This window comes from Sturnus vulgaris, chromosome 4 (assembly GCF_052056855.1).
Source record: "Sturnus vulgaris isolate bStuVul1 chromosome 4, bStuVul1.hap1, whole genome shotgun sequence".
Classification (NCBI taxonomy): domain Eukaryota; kingdom Metazoa; phylum Chordata; class Aves; order Passeriformes; family Sturnidae; genus Sturnus; species Sturnus vulgaris.
In genome coordinates, this window is record NC_142246.1 from 40,824,919 (window position 1) to 40,851,594 (window position 26,676).

Genomic DNA, 26,676 nt, shown 5'->3' on the forward strand with positions numbered 1-26,676 from the left:
ATGATTATGTTTTACAGATGGACCCAAGATGAAAACTCGTGTCTTGACTCCTGGTAGCGACAATGGGAAATGCAGAAGACAACCATAGGAAACAATTACTCAGTATTCATGAAAACAAATAATCAGAAGTATATTTTTTAAGCATATTTAGGTTATTTGCATTTTTTTTTTCACTTCTGAAATAAAATCAGTGAAATAAGACAAGAATTTTGGTCAAGTTAGAGATCATTACAGAGTGTCAGTAATGCCTGTCAGTCTAAGGTAGTGGATTAAACATGCAATCAATAAATACATTATACAAATATATGCACAGAAGCTAATTGACCTATTATCATCAAAGTCTTGGTATTAAACTTGTACAGTGAATTAGCCCTTCATATCAGAAGAAAAATTCAAAACAAAAATTAGTCTCCTAAATCACCAGAAAACAATTACAGAAGCAGCAAAATAAAATGATCTTGCATCCAAAACACTCTGAGGTCAATACAGACAAACCTGTTCTTATATCTTACAACTTCCTAATGTGTCCCCAAAACCAAAGCTTTGAGTGCCTCAAAGTTCTCAGAATTACAACAAAAATATGATAGCTTTCAGCGAGACATTTACAATAAAGAAGGCACAAAAATATTACTTCAGTCATCAGTCAAGGAAGTCTCAAAATTAGGTGAAACAATAACACAAATTTGGAACTGGCTGTGCTAAGCCAACAGACTGTAACATTGATCAGTGACACTATTAAGAAGCCTTAATTCAGTGTCTGTTTGTACAGAGACAACTGCCAAGTCCTTGAATGTGTTTATTTTAATGATAGAAATTGTCTAAAAAAAAAAATCCCCACAGAAAACATATCCTCAACACAACATATGTGTTCCCGATTTACTGCAGTGCAGAACTGGCAGCATCCCAATGATATTTTGGCACCTGCCCTATTATCAGAAGGCACAATACACCTTTAGGAATATTTTCAGGACAAAACAGAAGAGGCCAGCCCTGCTGCAGAACTTCTTTGCATTATTAAATATACTGATGCAGAACTTCCACAGAAACTTATGGATGTAGAAGAAGCATGAATGAATACATATATTGCCTGCAGAGATCTACCTGAAAATTCTGACACTGACCCAGAAATCATAGAATCATTTAAGTTGGAAAAGATCTTTACAATCACGAAGCCCAACCATTAACTCACCACTGCCATGTTCACTACTAAAACCATGTCCCAAAGCACGTCTACATCTTTTAAATATCCCCGGGGATGGTAACTAAACCACTTCCCTGGGCAGACTGTGCCAATGCTTGACAACCACTTCTGTAACTCTTCTTTTTATAACCCAATCTAAACCTCCCCAGCATAACATGAGGCCAGTTCCTCTTATCAATTCTTACTTGGAACATTCTCTAGCAATTCCTTTCTGCAGTCTTTTAGGACTTAAGTTTTATATCTGTAAGATGCAAACATATACAGCTATAGACCACATACATTGCATCTATAAAAGCACTCCATCTTAACACAATTTCAGTAAGGTGGTCTCAGCAGTGCTGCTCTGTTTAAAAATCATGAGACTCCGAGATGAGTTCAGTTAGCTAGAGCAGTGCTAATGATGCCAAGTTTGTGATTTTGAACCCTGTATGGGCCATTCACTTAAGAGATGGACATGACAATCCTTATGAGTCGCTTCCAACTCAATATTCTCTGAGTGTGTGTGTGTGAATAGCTAAAGAAGATAGCTTTAGCTCATTTTTGTCACACTTCAAGTTAGGCTATGCAGAAACATACAGAAATTTTGGCATATTTTTTGTTGGCTTGCATGCACTGCTTCTGTCCTACTGAGAGCCTTCAGAGCAATATGTTACCACAAAAGACCCATGAATTCAGTAAATGTTGCTTTTATTGTAGGACTTAAAAGCATGACTCTTGGACTCCCACTCTTAAAAAGACTACTCACAGATCTATTTCTCACCTGTCATTGCACAGAACTACTGCCTTGCAGCATTTCTGAGATATTCTGCTCTACCCCATGAAAGACACTAACATTTTCATCTAACAAAACAATCAATGTTTGAGTAGCACAACAAGAAGTTGTGCTGCGTTATTCCCTTTCCAGATTTCCTTTGTTTCAGGATGTGATGGCTGGGCCAAGCCAGTCCTGAAGAAGGCTGCATGACTAGCCCAGCACCAATGTGTTTGGGTCTTGTGATTTGCCATGGTGATGTAACTCAGAAAACTTGGCTAAGGCTGGATGGTGATATTACTGCTAACAGACCTGAGAATTTGGTTCTAATCGTGAAAAGTTAAAAAATAATCAGCTGAAATTATATATCTTTATCTTGTTTACAGCCTTCACTTCTCATCCCCTTTTCCCTCCCAATTCCATCACCATACAACCACTATAGTCTTAATACAAATAGATGTTTTTCATTCCAGACTGCATGACAAATTGGGAATGAGGAAAAAATCAAGACACAATGTAATTGCTCAGCTTTTTGTCTCACACCTGTCTACCACATCAGTAACTTAGAAACTAATCAGCTTGCTGTTTCTCATTTCAGCTGTGAACATTCTCTGTAGTAATGTTTTACACACAACATTTTTTCTCTGAAATCTGCAGTTTATATATATAACTTCTACTTTTCTTTCTCCATGCTGAATTTTATTAAAGGTTGCAAACTGAATTACATAAAAGCACACAAATATTTTGACATTAGACAAGAGCTTTTTCCAGCCAGAGACATTAGCATTAAAATTAAGCTCAAGATGTCCAAGAGATAACTACTCTTTTTTAAACACTTGTCCTTTTTTAAGAATCACTACCATCACAACCAGTAGTCTACTACTAAAATCCTACAGACTGCAAAATTTGTTACTATTAAGAACTCTAATCGAAAATGAAATCTTCTCAGCAGGGACATGTAGGAGGTAGGAGCATATATCCTATCAGGATTTCATTTGAAGGATCTCTAAAAAAAACAAAAAAAAAAAACACGCTTCACAATAACCTGGGCTAGGGTTTCCTTCATATTTTTTAAAAACAATGATTAAATTGCTCAAACTACAGGGAATGTAATCGCAAAACTACGTTGTGCTACAGCATGGCAATTCAGAAACATGAGGTTTTATTGAACGACTTTGGATTGCAAGTCAGCAAACCACAAGATATTTTCAGCCAATCCAATATTCTTAGTGAAGAAAATAAGGGAAGCTTAAAAAAGTACAAGATTTCCTTACAAAAAGAGTAAACCAAGCACCACTGATGCATACACAGAAATATCAAACAGTATGGCTGAAAAACACATACAACCCTCATATGACCAATGAGGAAGAAAAAGAGGTGCTTCTTTTGTTAGACACATACTTGTCTGCTTACACCCAAAGCCCTTATTGCCAAAGATTCTTCTGCCATCATAGCACAAAATTCAATTTTGATCCGAAAAATTTTGTTCAACTGTCCAGAGGCATAAACACCCTCTACAAATCTGCTAGAACTTTGTTTTCCAAAGAAAATGCTAATTGGAAGCTCATTACTGGAGACATCAAGAATTACTATCATGCATGCATGAAAACAGAACATTTTTTTCTTTAGACTACCGATACAATATATATTAAGTGACCAAAATAACTATTTTTAAATGAGATTTCTAGTTGGAAATCTAACTAGATTTGAATAAAGGTAGCAAGTTAAAAAAAAACCCAAAACAAATATGCATGTCAAGTAAGGCTCAATTCTGAAGTTTTGAATTGCAGATTTTAAGCCCTTTTAACATTAACTCTCATCAAATGAAAGGAGTAGAATGACTGGCAAATGAAAAATAACTCAAGATGAACTGCCACTTCTAGTAACCCAGTTTCCATTTAAACAGTGAGATGGCCGTAGGGTTTGAGAATTTGTCACTACCATGTACACCCACTGATAGTAAAGTAAACGCAGATGTGATGAGCCAATTTTAAACAACGTGCTCCATTTTATCCCTTTGGTCATAAAAAAAAAAAAAAAAAATCTACAGAGTTACCATGACAATTAACTTTTTTTGCTTTTTAGTGTAGGATAAAATATGTGCTTATAAGGAATACACAATTATTTTCAGCATTGCATACACGCAATAGAAACTTACTTTTTTATACATATCACTGACAAAGCAGATAGATACACAGCTTTCACAATGAAACATTTTTGATCAAATAAACACTGCAACTGCATTAGTCTGTCTGCCCATTAGCATTTAGGAATAAAGATTTAGCTTTTCTGCACTGAGACATTAAGTTTTGCCTCAGGGAGGTCAAACAGGTCAATTAACAGCTCCAACAGTTGCAGCTATTTTAATAGAAACAGCACCCAATTTCAGATTTCAAAGCAAATATACCATCACGGAGCAGGGGGAAGAAGTTGCAACTTAAAAAAACAATCTAAAATGTTAAAATCTAATACTCTTTTAATGCCTTAGTCTTTATGATAAAAATAAGAGAGTCAAGTGGTAACTCTGTTAAGTTCATTAAAAAGTAACCAGGTTGCATGTTCCAAGCTGATTTCCTATAGCTCAGAACTGAGTGGATCAGTCCCAGCCTGGCTATCACTTTGCTTCTCTCCTGTAGTAATCAAAGAATTTTTCCAAACATGTACAAAGCAAAACTGAAATTCCATATTTCAGAAGAGTGCATCTTCAACACATAGGCTGAATTTATGAAATAAAAAATCTCTCCAAGTTCATTACCCTAAAAATAGTACACTGAAATTAGAATGCAGGTTTCATGGGATTTTCTTACTAAGTAGATCTCAAATTATTCATTAAAAAAATGTTAAGCTACAGCTCAGAGTAACAGAACATATATTTTTAGTTTCAAAATATGGACTTTTTCATTTTTTTAAATAGAAAATATTAATTGTTAACTTTGAGGTTTAGCCCATTGAACATTAAATCAGAGATGTGAAATGCTAGAACAAGCACATTTTGCATTAGCATCTATATCCAGAAACTGCCAAACTGCCCATTCAATCTTTTGAATAAATCATGGGGAAAAAAATGTCAAGAAGCAACTAAATAGGAATGACAGGCAAACAACCAAAGCGAAGATGAAGTCACATGAAAGGAGTGACAAAGGAAATCAGTGCAAAAGAATTGCAAAATGCACTTCCAGTTAACCCAGATTTCACAATCTCCTGTTTGTGAATTGTATTTTCTCAGGCACATATTTCCTGTAATTTTTGCCAGCACTGAGTATATGGTTAGTTAACAGTATGGATTCATTCAGCATATAATTCAAATTTAAGTCAGTGCTTAGAGTGACCAAAATACTGGGTCTAAACAAAAACCCTGTTACGTAAGAGACACAAACCAACTGGCTAGAAAAGGACATCATCAGCACAATGACCCCTAGCAAATTAGTGTGCAAAATGAATAAAGATTATATTGGTCTAATTAAAATTATCTATTTACCTATAGATTTTATCTATCCAAGATTTTGACCTTGTGTATTTCCCATACATAACATTAGTGGGTTTTGTTAGACCTTAATTTAACTTTGCTGAATTGTCAAGGCCCAGCATTTGAGTTTACTCAATCACATTTTCCTCATGATGCTCCATATAGGAAAAAAATACACATGTACAAAAGAAGGTATAAAAGTGTATTTTTTGTATGCTTAAATGTTCAAATAATGCCAGACAACTTAGAAAAATATGCATTTAGAGTCTGGGTTAGGGGCACAAGTAAGAATCTGCTAAACATTTTGTTTCAATAAATTGCTTCCATAAATGAAGCAATCACAATTCTCAGATCTCTACTGTAAATCTGAGCTGACACTAGAGCACATCCCTGCTAATCATAAACCATGTTAGATTTGTCAATTTGGCACCACTGGCACAAAAAGCTGAGTACTAATGCTTTCACAAAACTGAAGTAAGACTAAATGACAATTAATGAGAAGACATCCCACATCCATATATTAATTTTATATAAATTTAATGCAACATGCACCACCAAGCAAGAGCCACTGTTAGCTCTTTCCCTGGCACCAGCAAATTCCCCTGGTGTTTGATGATGAAAATGAAGTGGATCATTTATACTTAGACTGTGCACACTAGGCAAGGAATTTTGGCACTAAGCAGTCCTCAACTCACTTTAATGTGAATTAATTCTATGAACATCATACAAGAGGAAGCAGAAATACTTACTAGTACAGCACTTCATTTGCTTCATGCCTTTCGTATCTAACCGTTTCACACATCAATCTGAAAGGGAAGAAGTCAATTTTAGTTACAATTCCTATCAGTGTCACAAAGACTTCACTTTCTAAAGTTACTCAGCATTTCCACAGATAATTTCCAGTACTTACAGAAACCAACCGCTAATTTAAACCGAAGTTGATTCATAATTCAAGAGAGCAAATTGTAAAATCTAAGCATTTAAGTTATTAGTTCATCCAAGATCAATTTGATTTAGGGCACTAGATGAAGCTGTTCCCATAACAAATTCTATAAAAATAAGTAAAAATATATTGATCTCATTCTTAGTGATGCGATAAAAGCAAGTAGCTTTATAAAAACAATTCTGAATTTTAGAAATGGTGGGAAATGTACTACGTGCAACAGTAATCAGAGATACAATATAAAAACTGCTCTCTTTTTCAAGTCGGGCCCAATAGATAAAACAAGAAGTTATGTTGCGTGCTTCTCATTTTGCTAAAATTCAGCAACTTTAAAATTACCATGAGATTTTAATGCTGAAATCCCAGAGGGCTCAAAGTGGAGAGAATTTCCTGCAGGAAAATCCTCTGTCTAGTGGGGAGGATTAAAGTGCTTTCATATTCACTGTCTGCCTGACAAATGTGGCATAATAGAGAGCAACTATAATAGAACTTACCACATACTAGGAAATGCAATGTTAACTTGATGTAGAAAAAAGCACAATGCCATTTCTGTCTATTGCCTCAAGGAAATAGCCCTGTGAATTACTGCGGTGGAGGGGGGGACAAAAAAAATCCCACTGCCTCCCTTGGCCTGTCTTACAGCTCTAAAGCAGACTGCAAACCCCAAGGCTATTTGACAGTCAGACAGAGATTTACCTAAGAGGCTCATGAGAACATTCAAATAAGGAACTATATTTAAATTCTGGAAATAAATTCTCTTTCCTCACATAATCCATCATCAGAATCTTGGTATATCAATGACCAGCTGCCAGCAATCATAAGTAGACAAAAGCACTCAAAAATTGCTGCTCAGGCAAAAAGTCTCCAAAAAGTTGATTTGAGGCCTGTAAGAGTTGGTCTGGGTTTGACATAACAATCAATTGCCATTTACTAGATCATTCATTGCAATAGTCAACAGACTGCTACATCAGCCACCTTAGCACTCATCTCTCACAGGATTTTACTTGTTACTTCAGCCCACTAAGAAATAATGCTTTTTCTGTTCAAGTGGCAGGCTTATAGTGGTATCATAGTAATTCATAAATTGTTAATAGAAAATTGACATCTTAATTCTGTTTGCAGATAGATATAAAAATTAAGAATCAAGTTTTACTACCACAGCCTTTCCCACACACCCCGCTGTTTTAGATCTACACTTTGGACCATTTCTGAGAACTTTTCTCACAGAAAAACGTCTCTGTTGTATGAAATTAAGCATTATGTATTGCGTATCAATTTCAGCTAATGAAAAATCTTCTTCCATCCTGGCACAGCAAAAATAGTTTGAACCACAGAATCATCTTTTTTCAGATACTTCTCTCCACCATAATGTTGGGTCTTGTCAAAATCTTTTACAGACACTGAAAAGCTACTGTCTGCTTCTACCTCCTGGGTTTTCATCTTCCTTCTCTGATCCTGTTTTGAGAGGGAAGGGGAGCACAAACATGAAGTCACTGATGAAAAGATACCAGAAGAGAAGTCATTGCTAGGAATCAGATTTAAAAATTTAAACACTGCCCAAGGATAGTCTGTGCCCTACTGGTCTCGAGCGATGCTGGGCAGTGTGCCACCTAAGAGCAGAAGTCACAGGAAACAGAATCACTTCAACAAGCAAGTTTTGTTCCCCCCTGAATTCGGACAGAAGGAAGCACATTCTTCATAAAGTCACAAGTTCACCACTGGCACTGAGTTTTACAGCGTTTTGGTCCCATTATTAGCAATAGAGGAGAAAATGCCTCTCAACAGAAGGTAACCAAGCATTTCAGTGTTTGTGTTACAGCGAACAGCCAGAAGTTACAGTGACCAAGTAGTACAAACTAGATTGCTTCCTCAAGTATTTGAAAAATTGAATTAGTTCTGATCAATACTGGTGTCCAGTTTTTGCTCAATCACTCAACTGTGATCTTTATCCACTTCCTCAACGAATGTAATAAATTACAGATGAGATCACCAGCAAGACAAATGGTAAGTTATTCACTTACTAGAGTACTAGAGGCTACATTTAATACATTCCGTTTTAATGAATCTCAGAGATTTTTGTGGTGTTCCACCGCCACAAGAGGAGTTGTATCCTAAAGGATACTATAAAAGCTTTCAGTCCAACATCTACTGGGAGCCCAGCCTTTTCCATGTATGGTACTGTAAACAGAAGCTCTCTTTGAGGAATTCGCTATGCTGGGAGAACGAGTTCCACACATTCCTCAGCAAGAGCCTCATGCTGCACAGGAAGCCAAGAAGCACACATCAGCATACCACACAACCATATGTGCACACTTTGATCTTTGTAAACAAGTTAACATCAGCTCAACTCCAACTGTGCAAAACTTCATGTGCTAAAAGTATTGCATATAACAACATAACACAGAATACTTCAACTGAATGTAACCATGACCTCCTTCCAAAGCAAAATTAATTACAGAGACTTCTTTGAAATTAACATTCACATTGCAAAACGTATCTTGAGCACTTTGGAAGAAAGAAAACCCCGCCTTTTATTTTCTCCAAATTACAGAATATTGGCTTGGGAATGTGGACTCCCACAGAATGACGAAGCAAGAGGCCAGAAATTAGAACCTAAACCAGTATTAATCAAGTCAAAGTTACTTCAGTATCCTCAGATGTGGTCGAAGTTGTCAAAGCTCAGGATATAAAACAGCAGTAATTCACCCTCTCTACCCACAGGGCATAGAGGAGATGTTCTGGCCTTCTACTGTAGCTGCTCCCACTAATACCCAAACACCCTTGAAAATCTCTGCTGTAAGATGCTTGTGGGAGGACAACTGAAACAATTACTTAAAAATCAAATAAACACAAGTCTTTACAAAAAAAATAGGAAGCTGTCAGGAAACTGTTGACTTGATTTGCTTCATGAAACATTTTAATAAAAAGTGATGGCATTTATCAAATATCTTTACTATTATTTGCATGTATTGTATACAATGCATCTAAAATTTCCACACAAAAGCAAGCACAAACTGAAACAGGAGCTGAAAAACAGACTCTGCTCTGATGATTACTATAGTACATAATTGATTTCATCAATATATGGACTTGTACTCTGTATGAAAGCATTTATTTCTAGTCCAAAAGTTTGAAAATAAAACAAATGCATCCATAATAGATAGGAATAGGATGGAACAAATAGAGATATACTATGCAGACACACAAGGAGGAAGCGTTAGAATAATAAAGAAGGGAAGAAAAGAATGCAGTGATAGGCTGTTTGAGGTAGGATACACAAGAGTAGTATATGGTTACCAAAATTACTGTTCCTTTGCCTTGTTAGTGCATTAACATATACGGTTTTTAATGACAAAGTATCATACCTTAGCTGATGCTCTCTCAGATTAGACAATGCTTCCATTCCATGTAAATATGAATACACAATCTCCAAGTCCTACAAAAATAAGGAAAACATTTTTAGTATTCTCAGTTTGGTAAGAGCTGTTAAAATACTGGTTTTAAAAGCATCCAAAGCTCTCTTAACAGGGGTAGTAGGGCCACTTTCCAGGAGGTTAAAGGCCAACTGCAGGAATACTTTTGATTATAATCTGGAACCTCACACGAGGAAGAATGATAGCACATCCATGTCAAATACAGAAACCTTTCTGTTTTTGCTGTCATTACTTTATGTCTAGGAAACAAGCCTATTCCAGAATTACAGTGAACTATTTTGCAATTATCACAATCCTGCTTTCCAAAGCAAACATCCCAAAACTTTCATTTGCTTTGTAAAGCGACGTCATAAGAAATCAATCTTTTCATGTTCAGGGGAAAGGAAAAAGTACATCACAACATCGAACAAAATAACCCATTGTACAGAGATATTTCTAAAATTGTATCCTCTTCAAACAGAAGATAATCCACAATCTTAAATGAAGAAAAAAAGAAAGCTGGCATGAACAGAATATTATTGGCATGAGATAAGAAAAACAAATATGATTCTTGTTATAATATGGTGAAGTTTTACATTCAACCATAGTGGACCTCCAATATCCAGCTGACAAAACATTAATAAAGATACGAAAACAACATCCAAGGCTAAAACATCCTAAAATGCAACTGTGGAAACACTAATGCCAGGCTAGAGGCTTTGCTCTAGTTATACTTAAAATAAGATTTAAGAGAAAGCTTCAGTGAAGCCAACAACCTCTATTAAGAGTGATTTAACTTTGGATCATGGATTTCATGCTGTTTTATCATCCTTTTTCTTATTTTAGAACTTGCTAGTTGAGAGACAAAGTATGATCCATTAAATTAAATCCATTCATTAAAAATCAGAGCAACAGTCCACAACCACTAGCTGAGGCTGACAAAGTTGAGAATAAACTAACACCAACACAACTCTTGTAGCTTACTGTGAGATGTTTTTCAAGTAATGGAATATATCAAAAGGTAGAAATTCATAAAAGGTTTGATCACTGAAATATTTGTGAATTTAAAATTGCCTAAAAACTAGAGAAATACTTGTTTCCAGACACAATGAAAGAATGTTCATTAGGCAAAGACAAATAATTGACATCGCAGAGAGAACTTAAATTTAAGAAAGAAAAAAAAACCCTGCTAAATACATTAATTGCAGAAACATGCTGTACTTGCTAAAACCATGGTACAGATCAGAAAATATACCAGGAGTTACATCTATTTAGCCTTAGCCACTGAGTGTATCTCATTCTGTAACTAAAACCATGTCTTTTTCTCACAGTGGAAAAGGCAAGTGTTCAGTTTGAAAAAGCAGAAGAAACACACAAGCCAAAGTGCTGCAATTTCACTTCAGTTTTGGCCTTTCTGTTCCCTTGCCCTCTAGAGGCCTTGGTCCCTGGAAGAGAAAAGGGCACATCAAGGACAGAAGTAATTATGCATGCATTGGGACGGAGGGACTCCGCACGTAGAAGGTTCTGAAGAGAGAACAACAGTAGCGGCTCGTCTTTTTGTTTTCCATGCAGATTAAACTGTGTGAGAAGACGTGTGGGCGGCAGTCAGTGGCCTGCTCACTCGCCACACTGGCGGGCGGCGAGCAGAGGGTGAGGGGCGAGCCAGACGGTGGCCGTGGCGGCCGCGGCGCTGCTCGTCCCGCCGGGCCGGGCCCCACGGCACAGCCCCACAGCTGCCGTGCCGAGCTGGGAGGGCACCACGCAGGACCGGATGCTCGTAGCAGCATCTTACATGGAAAAGAGTCTGGCCAGGAAAGTGCTGCCTTCGCTCATGTCCAGCAAGTCTCTAACAACAAGCAGAGAAAAAAGGAGAGCAACTTTCTTCCAGCACCTCGCAGGGAGGTTTCTTTGGAATGGCAGAGACTATCTGCTGCAAAGTATTCACAGAAGAATAAAGAACCATTAGGGATGCTAGCTTACAGACCCAGGAGTGGACCCATGGGCATGTAGTTTCCAAAACTGATGGGTGACACAAATCTAGTGACCAACTCGACAGATGAACAAAGGAGTGATGAACACAGGTTGTGTTCTGAGAGAAATGCAGCTGAAGTGACTTAGTGCAAAGGGAATGCATTAAATCAGGGAAGAGATTCATAGAACTGTAGAAGGGTTTGGGTTAAAAAGGGATGTTAAAGATCATAATTCCAACATCCCTGCCATGGGCAGGGTCTACTTTCACTACATAAAGCAGTTCAAAACCTCATCCAGCCCAGCCTTAAGTCATTCTGACGGATTTCACAAGCAACAAGGTATGCTTAGTGAACTCTTTTTTTTAAAGTAGGTAATGCCCTTTCAAAATACAAGCATACTTGTCAAATATTTCCAAATACAACGTCCCGTAGGTCCCTAGATAAGGACCTGTAGATGGTGGAGGTCCTTGACTAAAAAAAAAAAAAAAAAAAAAAAAAAAGGATAAAGAGATTTTTAAAAATCTAAAGAACTCTAATAAAAGGGAGAGGCGAGGAAAAAGCACAATTAATGAAGTCTTTACTTATGCTTCCATCATAGTTGCTGGCTAAAGATACCTCGTCACTGAGAGAACTAAGGTGAGGGGCTTTTTTTCGATTTGGGAAAAAAAAAAAAAAAAAAAAAAAAAAAAAAAAAAAAAAAAAAAAAAAAAAAAAAAAAAAAAAAAAAAAAGAAAGAAGGGCAGCAAGAAAACATTCTAACATCTCAGCTTCCATAGAGAGCTGCTGCCCATTCCTTAAGCGGTCTTTCCAGAGGCGTCTGGCAGGGAACAGCTCCCTCTAGCACCAAAAGCTGGGCATTGAAATTGAAGTAACCAAAATACAGCAACATCTCTTTCAATCAATTTCTCCGTAATAACTGCAAAGTACAAAAAGCTACAGTATAGTCAAAAGAGAAAATATATATTCATGCGTGGTCAATAGGCTCTGCACACTTTCAGTCAGCCTGCAGCACTGAAGAGGAAGAAGCTAATTTAAAAAAAATAAAAGCAGAATGCCAAGTTATTGTTATTAGGTTGTTGTTAAGTCACATCAGTTTTCCATTTATCTCAGGAAAAATTACACTCCGCTTACTTGGCAAAAATACTCATTACCGAACACCAATTTTCAACTTCTGAATTCGAAGTGAACTGACAGAATGCAAGAGCCCTTTGGAAACATCAGTGCCAAGTATTGCAATATCGTACTAAGCAGATTCCAAGTGCGTGAAATGAAACCATTTCACAGAAATCACACACACAAACTCAGGCATGTAAGCTATGAAAGTTTTTGATTTTGATATTCAAGACACTTGACAAAGCTAAACTTCTACATTTCTCAGGAAAAGAACTCTGTCTTTAAAGGACTCGACACGCCTACATGATTTATGCCGACTGGTTAAGCAAAACCCTTAAAGCAGCAGCTAAATTTAAGCCCACTGTGACTTACACAAACATTTCTGCCAGTTCGCAGTGTCCCTGCGAGCTGCCTCTAGCGAACGCACAGGGTATGTTCAGGCAGGCAAGTGACAACAGCACAGACGCCTCCTCGGATGCTGCTCTCACAAGGCGTGTACCCAAATAACCAGCGGAGGGCAGACCGAGCCACCGAAACCTCTGAGAGCCTCATTCTCTCCAGCTTCTGCCTTCATTGTCTCGAATATAACTTCCTAAGAGTTGGAATAGCCAAGAGGAGCACCGTTAATCGTCACCACTACAACTGGTTAAATATTCTGCTACAGGAAGGACTACTCATCTAAAAGCGTGGAGGAACTACCAGCTTTCTGCTTCCCAGTTTTATCCAGCCAGCAGAATTTTAAAAAGAAGGGAAAAAAAGGCAAAAGCCCTGCAAAGGCTCAGCTGCTCTTGCTACACAAAGGTTGTGGCAACAGCTTGAAAAAGCATCTCAATGGAAACTCCAAATCCAAAAATTAAACGCAAAGCACAAATTAGTGCAGATTTTAAAAGCATGTTTTTATTTAAATGAAAACTAAAAGACTGAAATCTAATCTACACTTAAATCTGTACTGCAGCCAAAGTCATATGCTTGGGTTGCTGTGTGGGAAGCAGCACGAAATTTGTTTAATTCAGTGTTATTTCTTAATTTACTTGTTTCTGTGGTGTCAGATGGATCACTTTAAAGTTCTGACTGTACATTGAAACAAAACAAGGACACTCAAGTTTTAACACAGCATCTGCAGAAACATACTGGTCTGCAACCTTACCTCTGCCCTCCATTCTAATAAAAATCTGTCTATCTTCATGCTCAGACTTTCTTATCCATTTGATTTGTGCTTCAAACATGTTTGCCAGCTACACAAGGCAGAGAAACCCAAACCAGAATGCTGGACCCAAATTCATACTAGCTTAATGAAGACATTTTTACTTTATTAAGATGATAGAGGTATGAAAATTTGCTATTTTGGACAGAAAAACTTAAACCACTCTAAAAATTGCAAGCTTACACTGATTTGCATTAAGGTGTGAAACTACAGGCTAAACTCGACTATTCATCCTTGCCACAATTAAGCAAAATCCTGAGAAATTCACTGTTCTCCAAGTAAGAAATTCACTCATTTCTGTGATGTGGCAAACAAGCAGAAGGCAGCTTTCATCTTCTAATAGTTTGGTTTCTTTCAAATCAAAAGACCAAAATAAAAAAGACACTAATGCCTTGAGTCATGGTCTTGGGTCTTGAAGGACAGAAAAAAGAAGGAACTTTTCAAAGTACCTAATATTTGCCTGAGACTCAAAAATATAACCTTGCTGAGAGTACACTGAAAGAGTATTTTGAAAGGCTGATCTCTTAAAAATAACCCATCTTTAATTCACACTCAGCCAACTACGAGGAGGACCAGGCTCCATGGGAAGGGGCTGTAGTTGCTCCCCATCTCAAGTCGCCACTCCAGGCCACACGCCAAGCCCAAGTTTCACTGCTGTGGGGACAGGAGGTCCCACCTGGTCCCTCCGTGCTGACTCCTGCCACCTCCCCAGCCCCAGGGTGAGCACCTGCTCACAGGAACCCAACTTGGAGCTGCTCTCCTGGCAGCACAGACCCATCATCTCCAGTGTCAAGCTCATGGAGGCACCCTCCTGCAGCCCGGAGGAGGTGGGACCTCAAAGTCTTTCGTGGCTATCAACAGAGCAGAAACTGCTGGCAGGAAGAGAGGCATTTCTGTATGGCTGACTGAACAGTTATTTTAGCTCAGACTGGGACATCCCCAAATTGTGATGTACTAACAAGAGCAGCAATGCCAAGTTTTTTCTTCTTATTGAGCAACGAATCCAAAGAGCAGCGATCCAAACCCAGGTTGTTGAAGCCCTGCCTCTCTGTAGGATCCTGTCTTTTTCCCTTTTCTTCACACCCCCAGCACTTGAAATCACATGGCACTCAGCTAGGATAGCTATACCAAGCACTTGCATTCCTTTTTTTTTCCCTCTACTGTTGATTTAGCACTGGCCTGTCTGGCTGCCTGTACTGGCTCACCGAGGCCAAAGCAGTCACCAAAAGAGAGAGAATGGACGACAGCGACATCAATCCCATCCCGCTAACACAAAAACTTCCACACGCACAGAAGAGCTGTGGCCACTCCATGTGGGACCGTTCCCATCTGGCTCACACTAAAATGCCAGGCTCTCACCCAGAGCAGCTCAGGAGATGACACAAGTCAGTGCCGTCAGTGAGGGTGAGACAGACAGCAAGGTGTGCAGGCAGGTGGGGCAGGTGGGGCAGCTCATCAGCCACGCCGGCCAAACCTCCCTCTGCAGGCCAGACCTGAGGGGGACGAAACACTCACCCTAAGGGTGAGCTCATATTTTGCAAATAGTGACCTGCAAAATACAGGAGCAAAACACAAAAACTGACTGCCACAGTGACAGAAAAATCCGGTATTGCTGATACCAAAATCACTGCCATGCACACATGAAGATGAATATTTCATCTTCACCTCCAGTGTGCCAGCAGTGGAAAAAAACCTGAACACACTGCTAACTGCTGCGCAGGAGCATGCCCAGGTATGTACACTTATCACTGAGCCATAAAGAGATTAAAAAGAAGTATTTATCTGCAAATTTTTAACATTCTTTTTCTTACATCAGAACTTTCAAATTCACGTGGGGGTGCTGCCACATGGGAAACCTGCCAGTATCCAACCTATTACACTACCAATTTCAAGTAAATTTTTCTTTTTAACTTTACTGTAAGCTACAAAAACATTTCTCTACAAGACATTCTTACTATTATACATAAAGATCCGTGGCTTAAAATAAACTAAAGCCTAAGTTATTGGAAATAATTTATTGATGCTGAATTGGCAGCTATACAAAAAGAAATTAAATGTGTATGTGAAATTACGTATGTTTAATGCCCCTCACTGGTACTTACATGAATGGGCCATGTTTTAAGGAAGAACATAAGTTTTGTAAATTTACCTGAAAGTTCTGAAAAATCTTACCATCTTAACTTGTATGCATTGATCACAATTAATATGCATTATATTCTGGGGAATTCATGACAAAATATCACTCCACAGCAACCAGGCATGACTAAGCTTGGGAGCCAGCCTTCACCAGAAGGCCATCCAGCCAAACCAAACCATCACTTCCTCTAGGCAGAGGAAAAGAGATACTGTATTGATCTTTTTAAGAGCTGTTGACACACAAAAATTGTTATTTTTAACTCCACCATGAGGAGGGTGGGGATATTTGTTCTGCATTACAGGTGGAATTTTTAAGCTGGATTAGAAACACAAGGAACAGGCAGTTTTAATCTGGAACTGAAGTGCCCATGCATGAAGCTAATCAGGAACAACTCCAAAACCCTATAAAGAAAGAGGAGTAACCCATTTTCCTGGGAGTAGTCTCAGTAAGAACAGAAACATGCTTTTCCAAAGACTTAACTGAATTACTGCTTCAATGTCAGATGCTGGAGAAAAACCATAGGATCACAGTAAAATAACTGCAGAGAAATATGATGTTTCAGCAGGATACTGAAATGAGCTTTCCTATCTTTGAAAGATACTTTATTTCTTTTGTGAATTATTTTCTTTCTAAAGAGCTTCCCTCAAAAGACAATTTCATTACATGCTCATTTCTGCCTTTTAGAATTATTTTTTTCTAATTGGAAGTGTACAAAAATGAGTTGGAAGGTTCAACGACCCACCCACACTAACAGACTTTTAACACTGTCTCAAGAGTAGTCCAATTGATTCAACATATCCTGCTGGTCATAAAGCTTTCAGCAGAATAAAGCAAAAAAAAAATTAAGACATTCATTATTATAATCATCCCATAAGATGAGGGGATGAACATGGAAAGGGTAGACGGGAAATTAAAGCCTGCCATGCCATACAAGTCCATGAGCAAACTAATGAGCATAGGAAATTACAGGGTAGTGCAGTGCATTTCTTTTCTGCTTTCCGGACTCTCAGAAGTCAGACAATTAAATGCTTAACACAAAAGCCCAAGTTCTGTAGTCAGAAATGCAAAGGTTGATTGCATGTCCAAATGCAAGAAAAAACAGTTCCACCACAAAAGATCTCTCCTACTGACAGCATAGTCCATAATTACAAAAGGCATTTCAGTTATTCACCACTGAAAAATATATGTACTTATCTTTTTGCATCTTTTCAATATTTATTGCCAGAAGTTGGAGGTTTGTATTAAGGCTGCTAAATCCATTTTCACATTCATTGCACAAATATTCACGTATTTTGTTGAAGAGGGGTTTACTTAATGCTAAAGAGAGTTTCAAATTGTTTTGAGATAGGGTTATTTATCCCATATTTTTCATTATCTATATGAAATAACACCCAGTATCCTATTAAGCAAAAATCAATCTTGCACTAACAAATGGATCAGCTACTAAATATGGTGGTACTTATTTTTAAACAACTACTGGTAACAGAGACCAATTTTATGTAAGTTTTTTCAAATATACAGTAGTAGAATTATTGTCAGCTTTCAACTTAAAAAAAAATTCTTTTAAAATTAATCAGAACTGAAAAGGGAAAAATGAAGTGATAAATATCCTGGAGTTAATAATCAAAAAGTAACTCCAAGTTGGCACCAAGTTGTGATGGCAGAAGCACTTTAAAGGACATGGCCTAGAGATCAACATCACAAAAAACAACTAAGGTGGCCACAAAAAAAGATCATGGTGAATCACCTAAGGTTGCCTTCCAAAAATAGGGTCAGTAGTTAGCTGTGCTTAGAGGATTCCCCAAGAGCTGTGAGAGCAAGATTATGACAGTTTTCAGATACTTTTAGGGGTGAGTTTGAGGGGCTTTTTAAGAGTGCTTAATTAGTCTACACGTTTCAAAGCAGGCAGGTTAATATCCATAATACCCGGTTACTCACAAGGACTATAGTTCACACAACCCAAGAATAACTAAGCCAGTCAAACAACTTGCCATGAAGGAAGCACATCACTAAAAGCTTGACCTAGATTAAACCATCATACAAACTCCCTTATACTGAGCAAGGGCAATCTATTTTCTGAAAAAAAATTAAGCTTCTGTGAAGCCTACCTAGGCCCTGGTACTTCAACATCATAGCCACAGCTATTCCTTCTTCAAATGCATCATTAAAAGTGTTGTGATCATTGCAAAAAAAATCCCAACAACGAACACTTTGTAGCAAACTGGTATTCATGGTGGACGAACACATGGCAGACCAGGTATGTTAAATGGGGCCAGTTTTCCAAATCATGAGCAAAAACGTCACAGTGACATAGAAGAGGTGTCTTTCACCAACTGATATGTAGTAATTGTTCCTCTGAATACTTTAAGCTTTCCATAGTGAACAAACTGTAAATTCAGTACCAGGATAAGGCAGAAATGTGCTTGAGCTGATGAAAAGGTAACCCAGAAAGCCACCTCTGCACTGTGATCATCTGTCTGCATTTGAAGCTGTAACAATCCCAACCACTCACATTTAACTCCTCAGACATAACTGCATTATACCTTGCTTTTAAAACAAGACCTTGGAACAACCCTTCTTGTGCTGTTGGGAAGGAGTAGCCCAGCAATGAAATGGGGGTTTCAGCACTGTCCCGAGTGCTGAATGTCATCACACTCCACCTTCTGGTTTGTTCATCTTCTCCTTTGCCAACCAAAACCAAACCCCAAAACCACCCAGAAACACAAGCTCCACCCTCGGCAAGAAAAATCAGTTCCCAAGCCAGCCAGCAATATACTCCTTTCAGAACTACCCAGAGCATCGGGGCCACCTCCACTTTGTAAACTGGAGTTTTCTAGAAGCCCATGGTGCTAGGGGAGATCCTGACCACTCCTCCAGAGGTTACTTGTCACTAGCCCTCACCACTGAGCTGGGCTTCAGCACTGAGGAGGCTCCAGGCTGCAGCTCCTGGCTTATTACCATGACAACTCACATCCAGAAACAAAAGGAACCTGCACGCGTTGAGAAATGTGCTCTGCCAGAACTTACTACGAAAATATCTCAGTAGTACTATAATCAACAGAAAATACAGTGACTTGTTTTCTGTGGCTGGCTTACAATCATTTCATATTGCTGGCTTACAACCAACCAAAGCAAAAACACAAAACAAACAAAACAAAAATAAAGTTCCCCTTTCCAGCCACAAAGGCAACAGTGGATATTTGCTGAAGTAAAACTGCATTATTTCTTTTTGATTTTGAGAGTTTGAGTTTTTTAAAATTGGAAATAATGTTGTTCAGTTTCTTCATGTTTATGAATTTTAAAAAAGCAGATACAATAAAATCATGAGGAAGAAGAAGAAAATATTACATCACAACTTATTTCAAAAGTTTATATCCCAAATATATATCCTTTATATTCATGTTTTTAAAGAAAGCATTAAAATTCATTTAGACAGACAGAATTTGCCCAGAAGTTAAAGACACAAGATAGCCAAGAGTCATGTTCTTTTTTTTTTGTTAGCAGATACATTTCCAGCATATTTCAGAGCATTGCTTCCAAGAGATATTAATCTTACTTGAAGCATCAACAGTAGGTCACATGAAAATTATTCCCAGGCTATCAGGCAAATAATCATACTGAAGTACATATTTGCATGTCAAATCATTCTTCACCCAAAAATTAAACACAAAAGATACTGGTGGTCACATCCTTCCAGAGCTGGCATTTCTCCTTTTCTAAAGAAAGCAAACAGACAACTAACTGAAGTCCTAAAGTACTTTCCACAGAATAATCGTCAAGCCTGAATGTGTTTCTTAGCTCAGGTATTTTCTGAAACAGAGACAGCATTTAATAACGCCAAATTATTAGCTTTGGGGATTTTTTGAGGGTTTTTTTTTTCCTTCTTCCTATGAGCAATGGTAGAATTCTGAGAGGGATGTAAGTTTCAGGTTTGTTTTTTCTGAGTATTACTCAGGGTCGAATCAATTTCTGTATCTCAGATGGGCTTACTGGGGACAGTAAGCTTTGCTCTGACTTCAGCACACGTTTTCACTCAGAGCAGAACACCAATCACCTAAGAAATCTGCACTTCAAATGGGCAAGCATCCACAGAGGTCAAGCTTCTGTAGGATCATGGTGGTGGTGAAGCACAGCCCCTCTCAGGCAACTGCACTGCAAGGTAAATGCAGCTCCAAGTACTATAAAACCAGATGGAAAACACAAGCTAGTGCCCTTCCATTGCTGAATGGGTTGGACTTTAATAAATTCAGGCTTTACGATTATTCTGTGGAAAGTAATTTAGAACTTTAGTTGTTTGTTTGCGTCCTTTACACAGAGGAGTAATGTCAGCTCTGGAAGGATGTGACCACTGCTTCTGAGATTAAGATGCTCTCTCAGGCACTGGGAGAGCATCTGACACCTCAGTGAGTAAACCCTGCTTGGCACAGCTGCCTGCTCTCTGTCTTGGGTTTATGCTGTGACTCTTTAATGGCTCAGATCCCACAAGCAGAAATCATGCAGGCAACCACAGAGAGTCCACAGGACACTGCACCAACACCAGGGCACATGGGACCACCCCGGCTGGGTGCAAGGCAGGCAGATGAGCTGGGTTCAGCTCGTCTGCTCTGCCTGTTAAGGTGCAGTGACACAGAGCAGCTGCAGCTTAAGTAACACATCTGCCCTTAGAGGGAAGGACTTGAGTGTCTTGGTTCAGTCTTACCTAGCACAGCGCCGACAAGGGAAAACCATCAGGAACCGCATGGGAGTTTGAGGAACATAAGACAAGTCACACAGAGTGAAACTTCACTCTGCCAGCGCCTAAAAAATCCCTTCTGGTGGGAACAAACCATTCAGCTGGTTTGGCTGCACTGTTAAACCATAGGACGCAATCTGGAACTATCCGTCTCAAATATCCCCCATTAGCAGCTCTAGGTAGCTCTTTCCCAGCTCTTTGAAATCCTTTTCATCTCCTCACACCTGCTGAAGGCATCCATCAGATCCAAATCCACTTCCATGCATCAGACAGCTCAACACCCAGACCTAACACCTATACTGTTTGTCAAATAGCCAGTTCCACGCCTTAAACACGGGCGTTTGTACCACAGATTGCAGATTTGGTCACACAGACACGATTTTAACTCACTATCACAAAGGAGATTCTGAAAAGGCTGGAAGCTGTGAATTAAGCTGATCTGCCACCATACTCTGTTCCCTGACTTGGCTAGCTATGAATGTGTTTTTCAATAACTCTACCAACAACCATAAAGAGATAGAGATATTGCCAGTTATTTTTTTTTTTTGTGACCAGGGACTTTCTAGTTAAGAACACAAAGCATCACAATAGCAGTGACTGCTCTAGGCTGGCCTGCAAACCATCTACTGAACTAGAGTTCAATTAAACAAGCTGCTACTGAGATATGTGGCTGCCATGTCACAGCTGATTTTTTTTTTTTTTTTACTGAAGTTCAAAAACGTCCCTCCATATGTTATACTCATTTCTCTCCCCAGAAGCCCCAACAAAGACGGACATTCACAAGTCAGCAGGTGGTGCAGCCTCCAAAGGACCAACAGCAAGTGTTGCAGGATTGAAAATCCAAACACACCAACACGTAAAATCCCTGTCCACAGGACAACAGCAGGCAGCCTCTCAGAATCTTAATCCAACCCATATTAAAAGGAAAGAGGTTTTTCCATAGTCTTTCCAGAGCATGACCATATGTCTCATGCTTTGCTCAGTGCAAGTTAAACACGTTAGAGACATAGCATTGAATTCCCTCTTGTATAATAAAATACACACCCTTGGTTTCATAACAGAGTATTCTGACCTAGTTCTTAAGCATCATTTTTTTTATAAACTTTTAACCAGTTCTTGATATGTAAAAACTTACCGGTTGATTTGCAAACTAATTTAGACTAAGCATATGACAGCCATCCATTTACCAAATCTTAACAAGATACTGCTTTATCAACTCTTGAGCAAAGGACGTTTGTTCTTAAACCAAGCGCATACCTTCACAGCAGCTTAAAATCACGTGTTGTCTCCAAAATCAGACATTAAAGGTATGCACATTCCTCATCAGAGATTACTGCTTATCTCCCGAGTCTGACGACTCACTCTTAACATTAAAAACAACTCCGAACAGAGCTCAGGTAAGGCATGGCAGTGAAATATCACACCCCTCCCAAAAGCACTCAGATGGACAATAGGTGCAATCTCTGCCATCAGAACACCACATTCAGTGGCAAGAAGGCTGTGTAATTAGGAACCCAACTCTAAGCAAGTTTGAGCACCACATCACTATCTAAGCATTCCTAAGACTGTACTAATAAATATGACCAAAGTTAACTACCTGCTTGCACAGCCCTGGAATGTCCTAAAACATAGGAGAAACAAGCATTTTTCCACCTTTTTTCCCCGAGTCTGCCACAAGAACACAGGAGTGACAAGCGCGATTTCAAACAGCAGTGAACCCTTCCTAAATATACAGTGGCCTGTGGTGATGCTGGATGACAAAAAAATGGGAGACCCAGGCAGAAACACTACCACCTCCTCCAGGAGGCAGACAGGAGCCTTACTCCAGGAACATCTGTTGGGATATGCGGATGCACCGGGCTCACCAGTGGTTCTGAGCTTTGGGCACAGAGGGATGATTAGTGACAGTGACTAACAGCAGAGAGCTCCTACAAAGGCTGGCCATGGGGACTGAGGTAAATGGCTGCAGAGGGATGGGAGGGCGAGGCATAAGGACACCAAACCTGTGGTGTTCAACATGAGGAACTGAGATCCAGGCAAGTTTATTAGTAGCTCTGGCCTCCATGGCTGTCTGCTGGTACCAACAGAGCTAATTACTGTTTCTGCTCTCTGCTCCCCAACCCCATTTGGAAGAGCTCATTAAGTCAGGAGTCAGGCAAGACCCACAACAGCCTCCACTACATTTAGACAGCACTTCTCTGCTGGAGAAATAAGCCACAGAAACCATGGAGAGTGAGATGCAGAAGGCAGATCCACAGGGAGTCAGCTTAGGAGCAACAGAACTGGATCAAAACTAGCTCTGTGGAAATCCAAGGTACTTTCTGCATCCTGTTCACTACCCGCAAGTTCAAAAATAAAGCCCAGTAGTTTCACCATCCCTGCATCACCCTAAGCTTTCTTCAGTGTGCCTGCTGCCTCTCAGCTAAAGCATCCTGCAGGACCTGACCTATCTTTGAAAAATTATCACAGCACATGTAAACTGAAAGGGAAGCCTGTAAGTATTAAGATTTTTTCCTTTGAAGACAACATTCTCAGTTACATTTAACACGGATCATTATTATTTCTAGTGTCACACATCAAGGACTAGCTTTTCTGTCAGATTTTATTTATTTAATCTGCAAGTGGTCAGCAGTCTCAGACAAATCATCCAGTTCAAGAAACAGTAGATTGCAAACTTTTCATCCACAACACAATACAAACAAGTGTTTTCAGATTATAAAGACATTGTTTCTACATACAAGACCCATGCACTACAGCTGAGACCTTCTGACAAACTAAGGTTTTACCTTGTCACATTAGCCCCTCTGCTTTACCTCCCTCACCAGCATTCTTAACCCATTTCCAAAGTTTGATTTCTTCACAAAGATGAGAGGTTTTTGGCTCCTTTGTGAAACTATCAATTGCTGTAGACTAGCAAATACATCTACCATTTACTTTTTCCTCATCCTTAATTCAAATAAACACTATTTCTAGTGTTTTCCCTTCTGTAGTAATACTAGCATTTAGCCCTAAGAGGCAGACACAGAGTTGATGGTCAGCATAGAAATGAATTAGAGGCCTCAAAGTAGCTGCTAGAGGGAAAAACAGCCCTAAAGAAACTACCAGGGAGGAAAGAACTTGTCACCTCTCTTGGCAGTCTCAAATACTAGAAATAGTCTGAATGCATCCAGCAGCAGCAGCTCCAAGACCCCACACATTTAATGGTGAGCCAAATCCTGCAAAACCTGGTAAAAGTTCTACAGAGTTTACAGCTGTACTTTTAACTAAAGCTTTTTGGCACTTGTGAAGGTACAAAGAGCAGCCAGGAGCTCTAGAACAAACACACAAGCTGCATGTGTCCATGAAAACAACCAGCAATGCAATAATTTTCTTGTAAATTTTGTAAATACTTTATGTCTGTTCTCAAATAGGGGACCCTGCAGCTTCAGTTAGCTCAGCCAGTTACTACATGATGCTACTAATGCCAAGGTTATAAGTTTGATCCCCATATGGGCTATTCACTTAAGGGCTGGACTCGGTGATCCTTGTGAGTCCCTTCCAACTCAAAATATTCTGTTATTCCTTCCCTTCGGTACTTTGAGTGCACCAAGACTGTACTGCTTATGCTTTACATTTATCTTCCCACAGCTGAATAGACTGAAAATAAGGCAAGATTTGGCTGTGGATCTCAGTCACAAGTAACTAATTCAAGCTCTCTGCAGTTTGACTCCACTTTGGCCAAATACTATTTGCTCACTTACATTTAGTGCATGTGCTCGCACAAAACCTGCCTTGCACACAAGTTTGGGGGAACCTGCACTCACGAGTGCCCTGCTAAATTTAAATTCTGCCCTGGAAGATTGTGGAGACCTTTTTGCAACCTCCCAGAGACTGCCGGATGACTGCAAGCTATGTACTGATGCAGCACATGTACAAAGTGCTGTCTTGTGGCAGCTCTGCTCGGGCGGGTACTGTACAGATGAAAGACCATGCTGACAGACAGAGACAGTTGTTCCTCCAGTTTCAACAGCAAGTTCTGCCACAGGAGATTCCCCAGAGTTACAGTCATGATTTAGCTGGCTCTGCACAGTTGGCTAACCCAGGGGTCAAGGTCTGCACTTTTTTTTTACCATGGACTTGCACTTCCCTTTCTGCTTCTTTTTTTCTTGTTTTGTTTTTTTAAGACTTAACTTACAAGTCAAGAACAGCAAATGCCTTGGTTTGTGTTTTGGGGGCTTTTTGGGGGAGGGGGTTAATTATTGAAATACTACATTTTTGTTTTAGTATATGAAGAAGTTATAGATTTCTAACCTTAAATTACAGAGCAGATTCCTTCCAAGGATATTTTGATTTTCTTTCCCACGGCACATGACAAGACTCTAAGCTCAAGATTTAATGCTACTCTCTGAAATTATTACTGCACTGTGAGCTTACAGAAGATACCAGCTGAGTAAGAAGTAAGAGGGTGGCTAGTTGAGGTTAGCTATTTACTAGGTTACAGTTACAGTCACACACAGGGCACATACAGAGCACAAAAGGCAAATGAAAAGGCCATTTGGCCTTTAGGGAACCAGCTGATAATTCCAGGCGTTCAGGGTCAACATGATATCCTTTACTGTATCATGGAGCTGGTGCAGGTGTCGGGCTCCTTTGGCATTTGGGGGAATGGTCACAATTGTGAGGGCACAGGGAGGTAACAGGACAATGCTAGGCTCAGGCCACTGTAAGAAAGCCTACAGCTTTCTTCGTTCTGTGCTTTCTGGAATTAGTTTTCTGGAGTTCCTTCAAAGATATTAAGTGTTTGGGGAACTAACTACATCATTTTGATGTTTTAAACAGTGAATAAAGGACTTTCTGAGAAGCAGAGTTATACAATAGATCCTTAGGTATTTCTCCTTTTGAAGCTTTGGCAATAGCTGATCACCTTGTGGCATTGGTATAGTCTCACTTGGTAACTGGGAATTTATCTAAGGCCAACTGGTCTTAGTTTTGCTGCAAGTGATTTAGAATTCCCAAAGGACGGGGGAAGAAAAACAAATGCAGCATTCAATACTGATCCAGAGACATAACCAAAGAGATAAGCACAAGTCACAGAAACAAGCTAATGGAGTTGAAGTACATCTGATTTCAGAAACTTTTTGAAAGTTTCTTATCATCTCTTCTTCGTTCACTTATACCTACTAAAAAGTCTTAAAAAAAAGAAAAAAACCTTTTGCAGAAGAAATTTGACAGGAATTATAAAGGTTTATCAGCAAAGACAACCTAAGTTTAAGCTTAAGTTTGGATGTTGTCAAGAAAAAAACATTGAGTACTATGCTGACAGCCTTACAAGAACTGATGAAACTTGCAAATCTGATCTGGAAAAGTCAGAATATAATCCAGAGAAATGAGGTAGTAAGAGCTGAAGTTCTTTTAAAGGTATATATCAAAAAAGTGAATCAAGGACCTCATCTTTTATTACAACATATTTATTCTTTTGATTGAAGAAAGAAGACTTTTGTACACATCCTGCATATATATCAATTTTTGTCACTTACGAGTCCACTAGCTAGTTTCAAACTTTTTTGATAGCATGGAAGATTTACAACAGAGCAAAATAATGAAGAAATTCAAATAAACTGGAAGCAACAACCTTTAGAGGCAGAGAATCACAAAGAAGGCACAAGTTGAGAACATCAAACACTTGAAAACACAAGTATTTACACAGATTCTTAAACTCACAGAATAACTCTTTAAATATTAAGAAAACCCAAACCTCTAAAGTACT

At 39.0% G+C, this 26,676-nt stretch overlaps 1 protein-coding gene across 5 annotated transcripts in view; it reads right to left on the reverse strand.

Annotated features, from left to right (window-relative positions):
• The window catches only part of RAPGEF2 (Rap guanine nucleotide exchange factor 2), a 184,710-nt gene that overhangs the window by 117,769 nt on the left and 40,265 nt on the right, over positions 1-26,676 (reverse strand). For all 5 annotated transcript variants that reach the window (XM_014883662.2, XM_014883658.2, XM_088163649.1 and 2 more), the window contains exons 2-3: positions 9,727-9,797; positions 6,168-6,224 (exon numbers count right to left, since the gene is read on the reverse strand). In XM_014883662.2, coding sequence (XP_014739148.2) covers positions 6,168-6,224; positions 9,727-9,797 — 128 coding nt within the window. The remainder of the gene's footprint in view (positions 1-6,167; positions 6,225-9,726; positions 9,798-26,676) is intronic.